The sequence below is a fragment of the Epargyreus clarus genome, unplaced genomic scaffold (genome assembly GCF_041222505.1).
Source record: "Epargyreus clarus isolate Ecla_fem2 unplaced genomic scaffold, WU_Ecla_fem_2.2 ptg000026l, whole genome shotgun sequence".
Classification (NCBI taxonomy): Eukaryota; Metazoa; Arthropoda; class Insecta; order Lepidoptera; family Hesperiidae; genus Epargyreus; species Epargyreus clarus.
In genome coordinates, this window is record NW_027332233.1 from 14,048,188 (window position 1) to 14,064,665 (window position 16,478).

A 16,478-nucleotide genomic window follows, 5' to 3' on the forward strand; every position below is an offset into this window, starting at 1 on the left:
TTAGGAGTTGAAAGGTTTCTATTTACACTTGTATTTAACTTTTATTATAATTAGCGATATTATTCGTTCAGTGGAATATTGGCTTCTAATGCTGAAATTTTAGGTTTCAAATTCTAGGCAGTCTCCTCAGGCAATTTGACCGTAAATATTGGTACGTGTGTATTGTATATTAATTATCATTTGCTCTAATAGTGTAGGAAAATAAAAGCGTGTTAAAAACTCACATAACGACGTATCACGTTCGACATATCGACATGTCTTTATTATGAAATGTTAGTAGCAAATAAGCATGAAGTCCATCTGATGAAGATGGCCTGACTATGTGTTACACATAGTCCGGTCATCATCACCAGTCACATTCATTAAGACGACAAGACACGGTAGGGGATTGATACACATAACTAAGCAGTAATCTTCATTGGTACGGAGGTCATTAGTCTTGAAAGCAAGCCAGAGGCTATCGTATACCGTAGTTTAACCATACTTAAAAACTATATTTTAACTATAGGTAAAAAAAACCTTCTTATTGTATAATATCTGCAATACCGTGATAAAATCTTTAGTTTGTCGGTCGCATATCAGCTTTGTTGTTCCAAAGTCGAAATAAAGGTGCCAATGAATATTTTAACACGCACTTTGGGTATGAAAGAAAGAAAAATTTATGCGCATGCATTGTGTATACGCGTGAGATATTTTGCATTATGCGAGAAGCTCCTGTAGGAAATATAAGGATAGAGTCTGGATACGTAATTTCGTCGATTTAAATCGGGTCATGCGTAGAGCCTTGCAATATTTAAGTTTTTATATTAAGATGATTAAAGTGGAGGATTTCGTCTTCTTTTGTAATATTTTTAGTGCAGCTAACAACTTTAAAGTCTGCTTGAAGGTAAGTGGTCCTACACTCAAGGACATAATTAGTACTCGAGTCGACGCTGATGCGTTGCCACTACAGGAGACTAAACTTATCTAAATATATATAGCTCAAAGGTGACTGACTGACATGACTGAATGCACAGCCCAAACCACTGGACGGATCGGGCTGAAATTTGGCAGTCAGGTAGATGTTATGACGTAGGCATTCGCTGAGAAAAGATTTTGATCAATTCTACCCCCAACGAGATAAAATAGAGGATGAAAATAACGTAACGCAAGCGAAGCCGCGGGCAAAAGCTCGTCACCTCATATGCAAGTCAGCTGAAACCCACATCTATCCACCGGAACGTGAAACTTTGTCACATTAGAAATTGGTGTGACGGTGTGGTACCAACGGGGAGGCACGATCGGTCGTACCTTACAGGCTCTACCACCATTCAGTACAATTAATATTATTATATAAATTTTATATTGCAGTCAATTAAGCATTAAAACATATTTTCGAAGGTAGAACAGCTCTTACTAAACATAATAAATATATTTATCTTTATGTTTTATTGTCATGCTCGTGCAATAATTACAAACAAGTAACGCTTTTCTTGAAATTCGAAGTCTATAATGAAAATGGTGATTTAAAAACCGGTAAAATAGTTAAGAATGCAACATAATAATTAAGAATTGCATACATAATTATGATAAGTTTGTATGCATTAAATAACAGAACAAAGTAATTAGACTGTACTTACATTTCTTACCTCATTAGGAAAGAAAATTAGCACATATTTATTCAGTGGCCGTGTTTTTTCTAACAAAATACACGTAAAGTGGTGTCCTCTGAAAGCATACCATAATTAAAACAACATGTGTAAGGTGCAAAAGAAAGGAAATAAAAAATGCATTATCACGTTCCCGCTACTGACGGCGGACAAAGACAAATGTACGTACGAGTAGGGCTGGCAAATTGTTCTTATAATTACGGCGAAAAGTCGCAAAGGAACAAAAAGGAACAATTGTAAGCAGAAATGTTAGTGAATGTGGAATTATCTTTAGTGTAAGTTAATAATAACAGCAACTGCAAGTAAAAGTAGAATTTATACGATAACTTTAGAATTAGGTAAGCATGAAACTCATACGTAACTATACGTAACGTAACATATAATTATGCTGTATGAATCAGGGGTCATTGCAGCCCATGAAAACCTACTTTAAAATTCTTACGATGAAATACTTCAATTTCGATTCCCATTTCCCAAAAAAATACGAGTTGGAAATATCAGATACGGTCCCCAAGAAAACCTAAAACGTCTGAACCAAGTTTATGTGACTTATCCTTCAAGTCAAAACACTTCAGAAATACTAATTTCTTGGCAGAAATAGATAAGGTGATGGTACTTCCGCTCTCGAATATCAATTAATAAAAACAAGTACAAACATTGTTTTTTCCTCCTTTCTTTAGTGGACATTTATAGCTGTTAGGTTGTCTGTTTGAATAACGTTGCATTTGAAATGAACATTTCTCTTTAATATCTTTTATCAAACATACCAATTTTAAAACTAAGCAACCCTGCACAACTAAGTCGTGGCCATCTTGTTAGGAAATATGAATATGATGTGAAACTTTGCTTATTTTCTCGTATAATGCGAATGTACTCGGTGAATGCAAATTTGTTCTTCACTGAAAATCTGTGCTTTAAAATGAAACACTAGTATGCAACACGTACCGTATACGGAAACAAAATAATATGAAATGTGACTTTAAAATAATGTAGTATGCTTTCATCAGGCGATCATGCCCGGAGAGCGGCCGTGCTACGACAGCATCGGTTCGGAACTTGTATAGATATAATATGTAAAAGATATTTAGAAAACTTCGATAGCGTGATTCAGAATACTCGTGGCGCTATCTCTTGACGAGTAGTCGCGGGAAGTTGCAAGTTTAAAGATTTGCATCCTGGCTGACTTACATATAAGGCTATTATTTTAGTTCTCAGAAGTGATAACGCGTCTGTAATCGGCTTTAGGTAGAATCACTGTTTTATGCGGAGTTGGTTACAGATGTCCATGAACGGCCATGCTTACTTACCATCTGATGAACTGCATCATCATCATCAACCCATTATTGTCCCACTGCTGGGCACGGGTCTCCTCTCAGAATGAAAAGGATTAGGCCATAGTCCACCGCGCTGGCCAAGTGCGTATTGGTAGACTTCACATACCTGTGAGATTTTTTTTATTATATATCTCTCAGGTATGCAGGTTTCCTCACGATGTTTTCCTTCACCGTTTAAGCAAGCGATAATTAATTTCTAATACGCACATAAATTGGTTTGAACCTCGGACCCCTCGATCGAGAGACCGCGTTTCTTAACCACTAGGCTATCACTGCTTTTATGATGAACTGCATATTAGTCTGCTATTTCAATCTTACAATTAAAAACTAACAATCCTTTTCTATGAATGATTTTCCCCTCGAGGCAACATCCAACTTACAACTGCAGCCGGGCATGGCTTAACTTTGTAGGTCCATTAAGATCTATGTAAGCCACGGTTCTACGTACGCTTTAATTTTATATGCGGCTTACGTACAAAAAAATCAACTATATAATATTTGACTTTCATCAAATACTGGTACAATGCCTACAATTTTATCCGAAGAGAAACGGAAAAGTTCAATTTCGTTTTAATAAAAGAATAAGTCAAAATTTATAATCTGTAGGATTTTTTAAAGGGGTAAATTCTTCTGTATTATCTCGTAAAATATTTCAACGAACTATAATTCACTTGCATACAAATTTCTCTGCAGTATTCCATTGATAAATGGGTTCTCATTCATTAAACCACAGCTATTCTCTAATAAATTAGAAGCTTCATCAAAATACGTCTTGTGCGAAACTTAGCACTTCCGTCATACGGGTGCGATTATAGAGATACAGGGGCTGAGTTTCGCTCAACGTCTAAGTTGCTTATTCATTTTACATAATAAATATTAAAATATATAAGATGGTAAAATATTATATTTCTTTAATTCTACTAAAATAACTATACTTATGAGTCTATTGACTCATCACTATGAATTGATGTTCTAGCCGTTCCCTGGATATTTTAATATTTATATATTTTTATTAAAATTATTGGAGAAAAAATATTACAGTGCAGTACTTACATATCACATTGAAGCCACTGCCAACGTTAGCAATAACCTCCATTTCCCTCTTTGTAGCTCCAATAAGACGATTACAGTAATAAAAAAGGAAATAACTTACTCCGACGCACTTTCCACTTGAAAACAGCTTTACTATAAACTTTATTTTCATTCGCCAAAAACGTTGTACGCATAACGTAAGACAATCGGCTCTTGAAATAATCAGGCACGTATTCGAATACATATTTGCATCTGAAAGCGAATACACTTCGCACAAAGCTTTGCGTATCCCTAACGCTCTCGGTTTACGGAACTAGGAATTTTGTACTTAAAGGGCCTTTATGTATATTTAAGAAGTTTAGAAGCGGTTAAGTATGGCAATAGAAATTTAGAAGGAAGAAAGGTAGGGTTCGTTTTTAGCTAAGTATAATTTTTCGAACTTTGTAAAATTTTGTTAGGATTGCTCTACTTAATAGCACCATTATGTTTCTTTCAGTTGCGGAAAAATATTACCTAAGTAAGTACCTACTTCTTTGCTGAATTTGAAGTATCTAAGGAGCACGCAATCCATTAGGCACTGCTGCCCATGGACACCCGTACTCAATCTAAATAGGATTGGAGTCCCAAATGAGCCTGGCCACAGGTGCATTACTACACTTGAGAATTGGCTTGGAACGCGTCATTTAACACGTTCACTGCGTTAGTCAAAATTTGATGACTTTCAGTGGGTGCGTCATGGGGTCTATTAGACCCGAAAAACAACTCGCCTCCGGTGCGTTGATGGGTCGAAAAGACCTGTTTGACTTATTTCGGTTTAGAAGGATTTATCTTTTTAGGTATAATGTTTACAGGTTACTTTTTATAGCAATATGTAGATAAATTAACAATCAATAAAAGGCTGAAATCGTAGGTGAATGCACTGAATAGTTTCTTTGTAAATGAAGGGATTGCCTGGCGGATCTTTACGACCCGTTATCCGCACTGGTTAGCAAAAGTGTCGATATATTTTAGTGTTGGGCAAAATAAAAAAAAACATCAATATCGATAAAACTATATATTTTTCAAATATAAAGATTGCATAAACAATTATGAGATAGTATTAGACGCATGATTTTCATTATAGCATTCTCGACATAAAGTCTTTTTACATGCATTACACATGGTTTTAACCTTTTTAACTTTATTGCCGGCCTCTTTGCTGCTTAGTATTTGCCGTAATTTATCGTAACATCCTGAACAATTCCGTTTTTTGTTACTCATAGTTAAGTTATGAACTGTTCCAACTGTAGATGTTGGTAAAGTTGATGTTGAATCCATTTTCGGAACCAATGGTTTCTTTCTCAGTGACACATTTGAGAACCTCTGTATTATATGTTCAATAAATTCTTTTTTGGTCAATTTGTTTTCATTTTGTAGGTTGTACACTATCAAGGCATTTATAATAGCCGTTCCAAATAGCAATTCTAACATTACTTTGCGGTACCATTTAAGACCACGTCTTAATGTGGAATAATAGGAAGACATTTGATCGCTATAATCAATTCCTTTTTTATAACTGTTATAAGTTATTATGCACTCAGGCTTCAAAATTTCTTCATTTGTCCTACTGCGTTTCTTACCAGTATTTTTCAGTGAGATATCATGGTTTTTACAGGTAGTCATCATTTATAACGGGACGTTTATCAAACCACTTAATTACTTTAATCCCTTTATTATTCATTTTACCTATAACTTCGCCTTTCTTCAATTTCGTGCTGACAACAGGTTTAGGTAACCCTTTTCTATTAGATCGTAAAGTCCCACAATAGAATGTTTTCTTGTCGATTAGAGCTTCCGTTAGTCCAATAGATGAATAAAAATTGTCTGCTACGACAATACGCCCTTCATTTTCTAAATCCTGTATAAGTTTCATTACTACATTCTGGACATGGTTTACTTCTCTTCCACTTTCTCCTTTTCCAGTATAAATAATTGTGTTAAATGTGTATCCCTCTGGTGTGCAGGCTTTATACAATTTAACACCGTATTTGTGGGATTTATTTTTAATATATTGTCGAAAAAGAAGTCTACCCCGCCATGGCACCATGGATTCATCTACCACCACAACTTTTCCTGGTTTGAGTACCTTTTTAAATTGCAACAACAGCATGTCATGTATTTCTCGTATTTTATACAGTTTATCGTTTGTAGGATTGCTGTTATCACTAAAGTGCCAGAACTTTAACAATAATATAAATCTATCTCTGCTCATAAGCGAAGTTATATATTCATTTCTGTAAAGCTTATTTCTAGACCAATAATCGTTTATATGAGGCAGTTTCACAAAGCCCATCGCTAGCAAAATAGCAAAAAACTTGTTCATTTCATTGGCATCTGTTGCCTTCCATAAGTTAGCACGAGATTTTTCAGCGATATTGTTCGACTCTAAATACTTACTAGCGTATTTATTAGTCTCATCCACTATTTTATTAATAATGTCATCTGTTATAAATAATTTGTAATATTCATCTGGCTCACGGAAATAGGAGGGGACTGAAATTTCAACTGTGCCTTCAAACTCTTCAAAACTAAGTGGACTATTTATTATATCTTCCCATTCATCATCATTCGTAGCTGAAGATGGGTCTGTGTTGTAGCATGAATTTACTTCTGAAGAAGTATCTTCAGATGAAGAATCTGTCGATTCACTAATAGAAATACTATCTTCATTAGAATCACTGTCAAAAATTGCAGCTATCTTTTGAGATGTGTCCTTCGGTAGTACATTTTTTACGGTGGATATTGACGGTATTGGTAAGTTATCTAAATTGTCAGTGGAATTTGGTGCTGTACAACTAAGTCGTGGCCATCTTGTTAGGAAATATGAATATGATGTGAAACTTTGCTTATTTTCTCGTATAATGCGAATGTACTCGGTGAATGCAAATTTGTTCTTCACTGAAAATCTGTGCTTTAAAATGAAACACTAGTATGCAACACGTACCGTATACGGAAACAAAATAATATGAAATGTGACTTTAAAATAATGCAGTATGCTTTCATCAGGCGATCATGCTCGGGGAGCGGCCGTGCTACGACAGCATCGGTTCGGAACTAGTATAGATATAATATGTAAAAGAAATTCATCTGTATTATCTCGTAAAATATTTCAACGAACTTGGCATTCACTTGCATACAAATTTCTCTGCAGTATTCCATTGATAAATGGGTTCTCATTCATTAAACCACAGCTATTCTCTAATAAATTAGAAGCTTCATCAAAATACGTCTTGTGCGAAACTTAGCACTTCCGTCATACGGGTGCGATTATAGAGATACAGGGGCTGAGTTTCGCTCAACGTCTAAGTTGCTTATTCATTTTACATAATAAATATTAAAATATATAAGATGGTAAAATATTATATTTCTTTAATTCTACTAAAATAACTATACTAATAGACTCATCACTATGCATTTATGTTCTAGCCGTTCCCTGGATATTTTAATATTTATATATTTTTATTAAAATTATTGGAGAAAAAATATTACAGTGCAGTGATATGTAACACATTGAAGCCACTGCCAACGTTAGCAATAACCTCCTTTTCCCTCTTTGTAGCTCCAATAAAACGATTACAGTAATAAAAAAGGAAATAACTTACTCCGACGCACTTTCCACTTGAAAACAGCTTTACTATAAACTTTATTTTCATTCGCCAAAAACGTTGTACGCATAACGTAAGACAATCGGCTCTCGAAATAATCAGGCACGTATTCGAATACATATTTGCATCTGAAAGCGAATACACTTCGCACAAAGCTTTGCGTATCCCTAACGCGCTCGGTTTACGGAACTAGGAATTTTGTACTTAAAGGACCTTTATGTATATTCAAGAAGTTTAGAAGCGGTTAAGTATAGCAATAGAAATTTAGAAGGAAGAAAGGTAGGGTTCGTTTTTAGCTAAGTATAATTTTTCGAACTTTGTTATGTTTCTTTCAGTTGCAGAAAAATATTACCTAGGTAACTACCTACTTCTTTGGTGAATTTGAAGTATCTAAGGAGCACGCAATCCATTTAGTAGGCACTGCTGCCCATGGACACCCGTACTCAATCTAAATAGGATTGGAGTCCCAAATGAACTTGGCAACAGGTGCATTACTACTCTTGAGAATTGACTTGGAACGCGTCATTTAAGAGTCTCTCAGTTACCATCACCAGAACCAGAACAAACTTTAAGTAACTGTTAAGTTGTGGCAATAAGTGTGGAGTGTACCAATGGAGTGAAATCCAGTCGAATTGTGGGACGTGATTTTTAAAAAAATTATACTCGTACTTTACGTAAATCTCATAAAGCGTGGAAAATCTTGAAATATTCGAGTGCCTCTAGTGTATTTATACATCCAAATACATGAACTCAATTTTTACGGTAAGTACGCGCAAGTTAACAGAATGTTGAACGAAATTAAATTTGGAGCGCAAATGAAATCACATGTTATTTTGTGAAGCGCCTCCCGCCTGATGTTGCTGACTTTCCGACAATGGCGCGCCGATCGGCTGCGTAATTCCCATTTTTACTTTAAATCGATTTTTAAAATGATTTTCTGAAATTTATTTCGCTGTATACGTCGAATTTCGAATTGCCATTATCATGTCAGCGACATCGTATCAATGGGTCTTTTGAATTAAAAAATATTAAAAATAAAGATAGCCATTTTCCTCACTACATATTTTAAACCAACATTTACACTTTTTTTACATAGAAATCCATACATTCAAATAAAGTCTTTGAATAATTCTACATTTTACTTTAAAAATGATTATATCGTCTGTTTCATACCTGCAAATGGATGTGTTCATAGATTTTGATTTATTTTGTCAGGCGTCTGTTATTACACTGACAAAGTCAAACTAAATAATAATAAAAAATACATGTGTCAATTTACAATGCATTACAGTTTTATAGTATTTTAATTTTGATACTTTATTTTTTATTTTTATTTAGTTAGCAAAAAAATTATGGCAATGGCGGAGAAAAAGAATGAATATCCTCCGAGCGTTGAAGCTGACCGTCGGCTGCTACCCTTCGATACATGGGAGGAGTATTTGGACTCGCTCATAGAGATAGCTGATCTACGAAATCTCAGGAGTATAGCATCTGCTAGGACTATTGCTGCTTTGGGCTACAGGTAAATTGTTACCTGATCTGGACGTGTTTAAGGCAAGGAAAAGCATCTTCTAAGCAAATACCTGCGTTATATGTTTAACATAATTACACATTTCAACCGCGCGATTTATTTGAAAGCGCCCTTATCGTCAATCCCTAATAGGTAATACCCTAATGTCAAGTTAGTTTACGTTCTTGAACTATTATTTAATCAGGGATTCATTTCAAAATTTAAAGACAGATTTACTAAATTACATTCTCATTTATCCAGACAAGGTGTATCTAGATTTATCCTTTTGCATTTGATTCGTATATAATTACAAAATTACATTATTTTTGGGTTTATACGAATCCTTAATCTTAAACGTATCTAACTAATCGTTCCGTCTAATTACTTTGAAATCCACGCAAAATGTTATTCGTACGACGTATTCCATTCCAGATTACGTTTTAAATCCTTTGAAATAAATTGAAACAACTTCTTATTCTAGTGCTTTCCTCTGATCTGTTTAATGAAAAACATAGAACTAATCTAACTCTTAAGACCAAGAGAACGCTACTCAGCAATTTCAAATCAAGTTTTGAGATTCTACAAAGGTCTCACTTGAAAAAATCCCATACAGATAAAACAAGCTTTTGGAGTAGAACGTTCGAATGAATGCGGTTTGGTTTATATAAATAAGAAAACTAATATTTATTAGTCAGGTGTATCTACATATTTTTCATTGTACATAAATCCTCTTGAACCTTTGTGATTGTTTGTCATATTGATCCTACTGCGACATTATCATTCTCAAAATCATTCACTTTTTTATATCAAAATAAGTTTATTGAAACTGGTATTAATTTACAAAACAAACTACCTGGCACTGAGTAGTCTTTAGGCATTTACATATTTAGGTCTTTAAAGATCCTAAAAATACTTACATTATCCTTTTTGAGAATCTTTAATAAGGACTTTTAACTTTTAAACTGCATCGATGCTAATTAAGGCAAGCCTACATTCAGTGGTGTACCTCAAAAGCCTGATGCATGGCTATAAAATGGTGTCACTCCATTAATATTTAGTTTGAAATAAAACTTTCAGAGCCAACGGTGATACTCTATCGGAAAAAGAGTTCTATGCGAGACGTTCAGTCATATACAATATCGTATATCCAAAAGTACAACCCTACATACAAGTCAGCGAAGGAGCTGATGTCGAAGACCCGTTTAACAGGGAATTAGCTGTTCGGGAACGTGCGAATAGAGTTGGCATTTTGCAGGTGAAAGTTTGTGCATTTTAAATAGCGGGAGTCAGAATATTATCGAGACAAATTTTGTCAACAATTTATTTTTAGCATAGCTCATTTCTAAAACTTTACCCATTCTTTATTCGTTCATTTTATTTTTAAATTTCATTCGATAGTGATTCAAATCCAATTGCAATTATGTTTGAATAAGCGCTTAGATGATTATTTTTACTACGGCGAGTAAATTAATTTCCTATGATTCCTTTTAGTAAGCGTATTTTTCACTTAAAGAATTGATAGTTTAGTTTTAAGTAGGTTCAGTAACGTGAACGAACACTTCGTAGTTTTAAGCAGCGGTCGTTTTTTAGTTTGAAGGGTGTGGTACATATGAGGCATTGCACTTCAGTCCCAAAGGTTTGTAAGGCATCTGCAATCTCAAGTTGGACACTAATTTTATCTGAGGATAATTACTAATGTTTAAACTTGTAAATTTAAAGTAAAATCTAATCAATCCTTATTTGAAAAATGTATAATACCTTATAATATGTAACTACTAAAACACACTAAAATGTTCCTTGAGATACAATTCAATATTTAAAAACTAGTAAATTTAAAGTAAAAGTTAATTAATCCTTATTTAAAAAATGTATTATAGCTTGTAATATGTAACTACTAAAACACACTAAAATGTACCTTGAGATACAATTCAATATGTTAAAAACTTGTCTAATGTATTTTTAATACACAAATTGTTGGCACTCAAAGTCTAGAATAACATATATTAAGTTAGTTTAAGATGTTGTAATGTAATACATGACTGTCTGTGTCCAAAATACAATAAAATAAAATAAATAAATAAAAATAAGCATCTGTGGCCACTTACCATCAGGTGAAGTGCATATTTATTTGCTACTTCTATTTCATAAAAAATAATATCGTGTCTTAATTTTTGCAGTCTGTAATCTTCATCCGACATTTTACGAAGGGAGGTTTCGAGATATCGGGCTACATCGACTACGCGCATCGACTTGTCTCCGAAGACTGGACGCCGTTCTTTAAGTCTAACAAAATGTTGTGGCCCAAAGACAACGACCTGGGGTATTATCATTGGCGTCATGGAACTGTGAGAAGTAATATCAGCCGGAATTATAAGGTGAAAGATCTAACCCTTGGCTATGTAACGTATTGATTTAGTTGGTGTAACCGGCATCATTTCTTTATTCCTTATTATATCCCGTCAAGATATTTTCTTAAGAGGTACAGAACTAAAGAACTGTTTTATATTGCGTCTAACGCTCAAATCCGATGGTGGGTATTTTATATTGCTACGAGTATTATGTTTGAAAATTTTAAGGAAATACAGGCTCGTGCGGTTTGTGGACTATTTCAACTACGAAGTCTATGTAAGTGAGTCGAAATGTGTGAAACTGTCCATGCAGTAGGTTAAAATAATGTTACTATTTATTTAAACCATCGGAAAAACGGCGATGAACTAGCTAGAAACTGGGTAGCTTTAAGTGAGTGTTCCATTGAGACCGCCGGCCGCTTTCAGGAATAGCGTTGCATATAAATAGTTCCCACGGGGTAAGCTAAACCACAAGTATTCGCATGCATTGCAGTGCGATGTACCGAGGCTACTTGACCGCGTAAATATTTCTTAACGTATTCGTATGATCTGACTATTAGTGGTAAACTGGTAGATAAGACTTTAAAATCTAACAATGTCCTATTAAAGTTTAATTATAACGGTGTAGGAAACGTCTCAAGCAAAAAATATTCAGACGTTGGTGATAGCTGCTATGTATTTTACACTTAGCATAGCGTAGCGTAGTGCTTTTCAGTCTGAGAGGAGATCTGTGCCCAGCATTGTGACTGAAACATTGGTTTATGTCACTCACCCTACGATTAAATTTAATGAGTGTGTAGGTACACATTACTACTACTACTACTTGTATTTGTATAAAAATTACCTTGAGATTAAAGACATTGATCAATTAAAATACTGAGACAATAATACTCGTATTAGCCTCACTCAGTGACTAATCAGTTAAAGCAATTCGAATGAATCGATCACACATACTTGATTCCGAGTCTTTAACAAACTAACTAAAATATTCTCTCCTAAAATTTTCATTTCGGTCCAACAATCGCGACACGAGTTACGAGTGTCCGTAAATCTCATAAACTATTCCTTTTGCGAGTGTAACGCTGTTTCGTGTAGCTGAACTGCGTTACGTACGTCACGCGCGCTGCTAGCGAAGTTTTACGTGGACGACGGTGTAAAAAGTTGATTTCAGTTTTCAATTCAATATGGGACAGGTATTTCTTTTAGCTATTACGTTGGAATGTAGATATTACGAAGTTGGGTATGTTACTGTTGGTAATGTTGTAAAAGTGTAAATAAATTTAAGTATGTAGATAAAATATATGATTTTACGCCTTGATATTTTCGTTACTTGATATTGGAACCAGAACATTTGCATCACCGTGTGAAGCCGACATTTATAATAGGTTATGGCTTTAAAACGAACTCAAAATACTTTTTCAAAATGTATCCGATTCAAAAAAACACTTTCCAATAAATTTAACAAAAATCCGTTACATGCCAAAAAACATAAATGAAGATTTCATAGCAGCGAATATTTCACAGGAGCATAGTTTTATGTCACCGTTGTCCGCTATCAAAATGTTTATGCTCGGAATTTCAGTGAAAATTTTGCCGAAACAGTATTAGTCTGTGCGGTGAGATTATACAGTGCATCATGAGCTGCATTTATAATTAGCTCTGTGCCTTTGTTGTCTGTGCTTTCATGATATCAGCAGGTTTTATATGTTACAAGCTAATTTCACTTGGTCCGCGTAAAACTGCTAGTCCGCTCTGAATATAGGAAATGAATCGCGTCGCCCTAGTAAATTGTATGACTAAACATGCTCGCAACAACTTCAGAGCGGACTACCAGTTTGGCGAGGACTATACCTTTTGTAAATACCTGTTTGAAACACATCTTTCCAGTTTAATTGACACTCATGTGAACATGATGTGTTCGACCAAAAAATTAATTTAATGCCCCACGAAAAAAAAATAAAAGCATGACTGCCTTGAGTAGATGACATCAAGTGTCAGCTTTTGTAAATATTACGAATGTAATTTTTTTTATGGGGTGTCGAATTTTATTTGCTCACCTTAACGACATACGTATTTACGAATTATCCAATTGTTTAACAACATACAACTATGAAACGTGTCATCCGAATTTGATGTTACTTAATGAAGTCGACATTTTTAATTTGTGTTGCGTATATTTGTGTAATTCCTGTACTACACAATTCGGCAAAATTTGGTGTGTTTTAATATTTTATAACTTCGGTCATTGTGCTTTATTGACATTTTGTCTTTTGCAGCCAATTATGGATCCCGAGAAGGGCCTGCTTTTTCAAAATCGTCACGATCACAAGATAATTTGTCCCGATCCCCAGCAAGACCCTGGTCAGAACACTATGAAACAAAGAATATTTTCGCCAAAATACACACAAATTGAAATATACGACCATGTGGTCAGGAGGAAGAGCTAATTAATATTGTGGCACTTGGAGTGAAATCACAAGGGCGGAAATACAATTGTCAATAATACTGACAATTGCCTAATAAAGCAACAACTTAAGATAGAGTTGTCGCTAACATAAAAGATAAAGATGAAGGACTTAAATTTGTTGTAATCGTGTTTAAAAAGAAGAAGTATTAAAGTAGATAAGCACAGTGGAAATAACAGAAAACAGAAACTAAGTCTGTGAAGTAAATACTTATTAACTTGTTGTACTCGTATGAGATCTAGAAAGGTGAAAATTAAAAATGTTACATAATTGAAGGAGACTTTAAAATAAATAGACAAATTCAAATAAATGTAATTTTATTGGTCATAAACAAAAAAATCTTAAGTCATCTCAATTTAGCTTAACGTTAAGCTTAACTTAAGCGTGAACATAATACTCTTAACATTAAATCATTGCAAAGTGTATGTTTTAATAAAAAAAATAAACAACATAATGCACTTACAAGACCTATATTATTTAAAATGCTTCCCCATAGACATTTCGTATGTACGGATACCCAGTATCTATTAATGACGTCACAAAAATCGAGACAAATTTTCATTTTAAGTTCATGTAAGTAAAAGTGGCGATCATCATTTAGGTTAAAAATCTAGATTATCAATTACAGCTTACTACCGTGAATGAAAAAAAACATGGTTATAAAAAAGTATGTAATGTAACGTAATGAAAAGAAGAGGAAATTGTGGGATGTTTTTTGCTACCTAAGAAAACAAACATCCATAGAACATTTGAATCCTCTAATAACAATTACAATCCAGTAAATTAAAAGACAACATATTCTGTCTTACATATTATGTAGTACATCTTGCCCTCTGTAATCTATAATTCCATTCTCTTCGTCTGTATCATCTACTAATTGCGAGTCGTAAGTAAAATCACCGATATTATGGGTGAGGTCGGTTCTAACGAGACGATGGCGACGCCATCTTGTTTATGAAGCTAAATTAAAACTACCCCCAATGCAATACTATTGTATCAATTGATACTAAGTATCCGTAATTTAAGTAAAAAAAAAACAAGTATGAAATATCCAAAATTATTATTTTAAACAGTCAAGTTATTTGATTATAAATGATATTATATACTATTCATCTTCAGAATTTTTGAAGTACTTAAAAAAATACTTAAAATGTAATTAACATTTAAAATCGTTTTTTAGCTTATGTGCTTTTTTAAAATACCTATAAACTTATGAAATATGTAAGATTAAAATATATCAATAAATTTTAAATATAATTGTATTATCATTATCATAGCCTATATTAATCTGCTTGTCAGATTGTCTCAACTCGTCTAAAAATAGTTAATCCCATTGGTATTTTATATTTTTGCCATAAATTTATTAGTTATTTGAGAAATTTCAGCGTACGGTGCTATATCAATTAAATTAGGTCTTTCTTTCTCCTTATCGACCACTCGTACATCTATTTCTCTATTCATGAATCTATCTATCTCTTTATGAATAAAAGTCTTTTAATTCGCCGACATTTTTAAAAAAGTAGCAGTTTCTTTCCCATAAAAAGACTTTGAATCCGTATTTAAGCGTCGTAACGAAACGTGAAATGGATTTCTCGATCGAATTAGTGCAATCTATGAATTAAACTTGAGATTGACTGGACCCCAACCGAGTTCGCTTTGCAGTTTCCCTCGAAGCGCTGTGCACGACGGATGTTCGTAGAGTGATGCCGAATATATCTTCATGGTATCTATTTTCATCCTGTAATTAAATAATTGATTTAAAATGGTTGGAACTTAGTAGTACACTTAACTATCAAAGTTAAATAAGCTGTTGGTTTCATAATATTTGAACTGGTAAGACAAGGCGTTTTAACTTCGTTCTCAGGAAGAGGAAATCATCCTTGTTAAACTTCAAAAATCTTCTCTTATTTATTTTTCAAATCTGTGGATGGTACATCCACTCATTAAATTATTTCTGATATACATGTACATGAAGCAATAAAATCACCTTGCTTTCAACATAAGCTGTGTAACGCTTTACTTAAACTTTTATACACCACTATATATATTTATGCCAATAAATAACAAAAACTCAATCCTGTAATTATTAAACTACATACCATCATATCAATTATGAACTCATCCACTTCATCATCAGTCATGTTAGCGTGTTCTTTGATGATTTCCTTCAATTTCTGCTGAACCTCCTCTGCCATTTTACAATCCCCGCACACGTAGAAGTGGCCTTCTTCCTCCACTAGCATACGAGCAACTTGAGCCCCTTCATCTTCTATAAGAGCTTGAACATGTTTCTGAAATAAACAGGAGAAATCATGTTTATTTTAAAAAATGTGCTGCATTTTTGAGATTCGTTGAAGAGCGTGAATGCCAGCTGATTGACACATGAGGAAACTATTTTAGTTCTCACGAGTGGGAACGCAACAGTGTTCCACTTCAGATATAGTTTTTTCTATATGAAATTGGTCACAGTTGTCAATTCAGTCTCATCAAAATACT

General features: G+C 34.0%; 2 protein-coding genes across 2 annotated transcripts in view; one reads left to right on the top strand and one right to left on the bottom strand.

Annotated features, from left to right (window-relative positions):
• Positions 1–8,882: 8,882 nt before the first annotated feature.
• LOC140753606 (cilia- and flagella-associated protein 299) lies at positions 8,883–15,022 on the top strand. The gene is made up of 4 exons (XM_073088341.1): positions 8,883–9,181; positions 10,247–10,424; positions 11,347–11,544; positions 13,794–15,022. The coding sequence occupies exons 1-4, from the start codon at positions 9,012–9,014 to the stop codon at positions 13,962–13,964; spliced, it is 717 nt and encodes a 238-aa protein (XP_072944442.1). The 5' UTR covers positions 8,883–9,011; the 3' UTR covers positions 13,965–15,022.
• A 521-nt stretch (positions 15,023–15,543) lies between these two features.
• NOS1 (nitric oxide synthase 1) overlaps positions 15,544–16,478 on the bottom strand; it is a 50,725-nt gene continuing 49,790 nt past the window's right edge. The window contains exons 21-22 of the mRNA XM_073088340.1: positions 16,082–16,273; positions 15,544–15,720 (exon numbers count right to left, since the gene is read on the bottom strand). Coding sequence (XP_072944441.1) covers positions 15,601–15,720; positions 16,082–16,273 — 312 coding nt within the window. The 3' untranslated portion in view covers positions 15,544–15,600. The remainder of the gene's footprint in view (positions 15,721–16,081; positions 16,274–16,478) is intronic.

What these genes read in the sequence shown, in the direction of transcription:
- LOC140753606 (XM_073088341.1), top strand. Translation starts at nt 9,012, where the DNA reads ATGGCAATGGCGGAGAAAAAGAATGAATATCCTCCGAGCGTTGAAGCT. An exon ending in ATTGCTGCTTTGGGCTACAG is followed by an intron (nt 9,182 to 10,246) that starts GTAAATTGTTAC and finishes TAAAACTTTCAG; the next exon opens with AGCCAACGGTGATACTCTAT. An exon ending in ATAGAGTTGGCATTTTGCAG is followed by an intron (nt 10,425 to 11,346) that starts GTGAAAGTTTGT and finishes TAATTTTTGCAG; the next exon opens with TCTGTAATCTTCATCCGACA.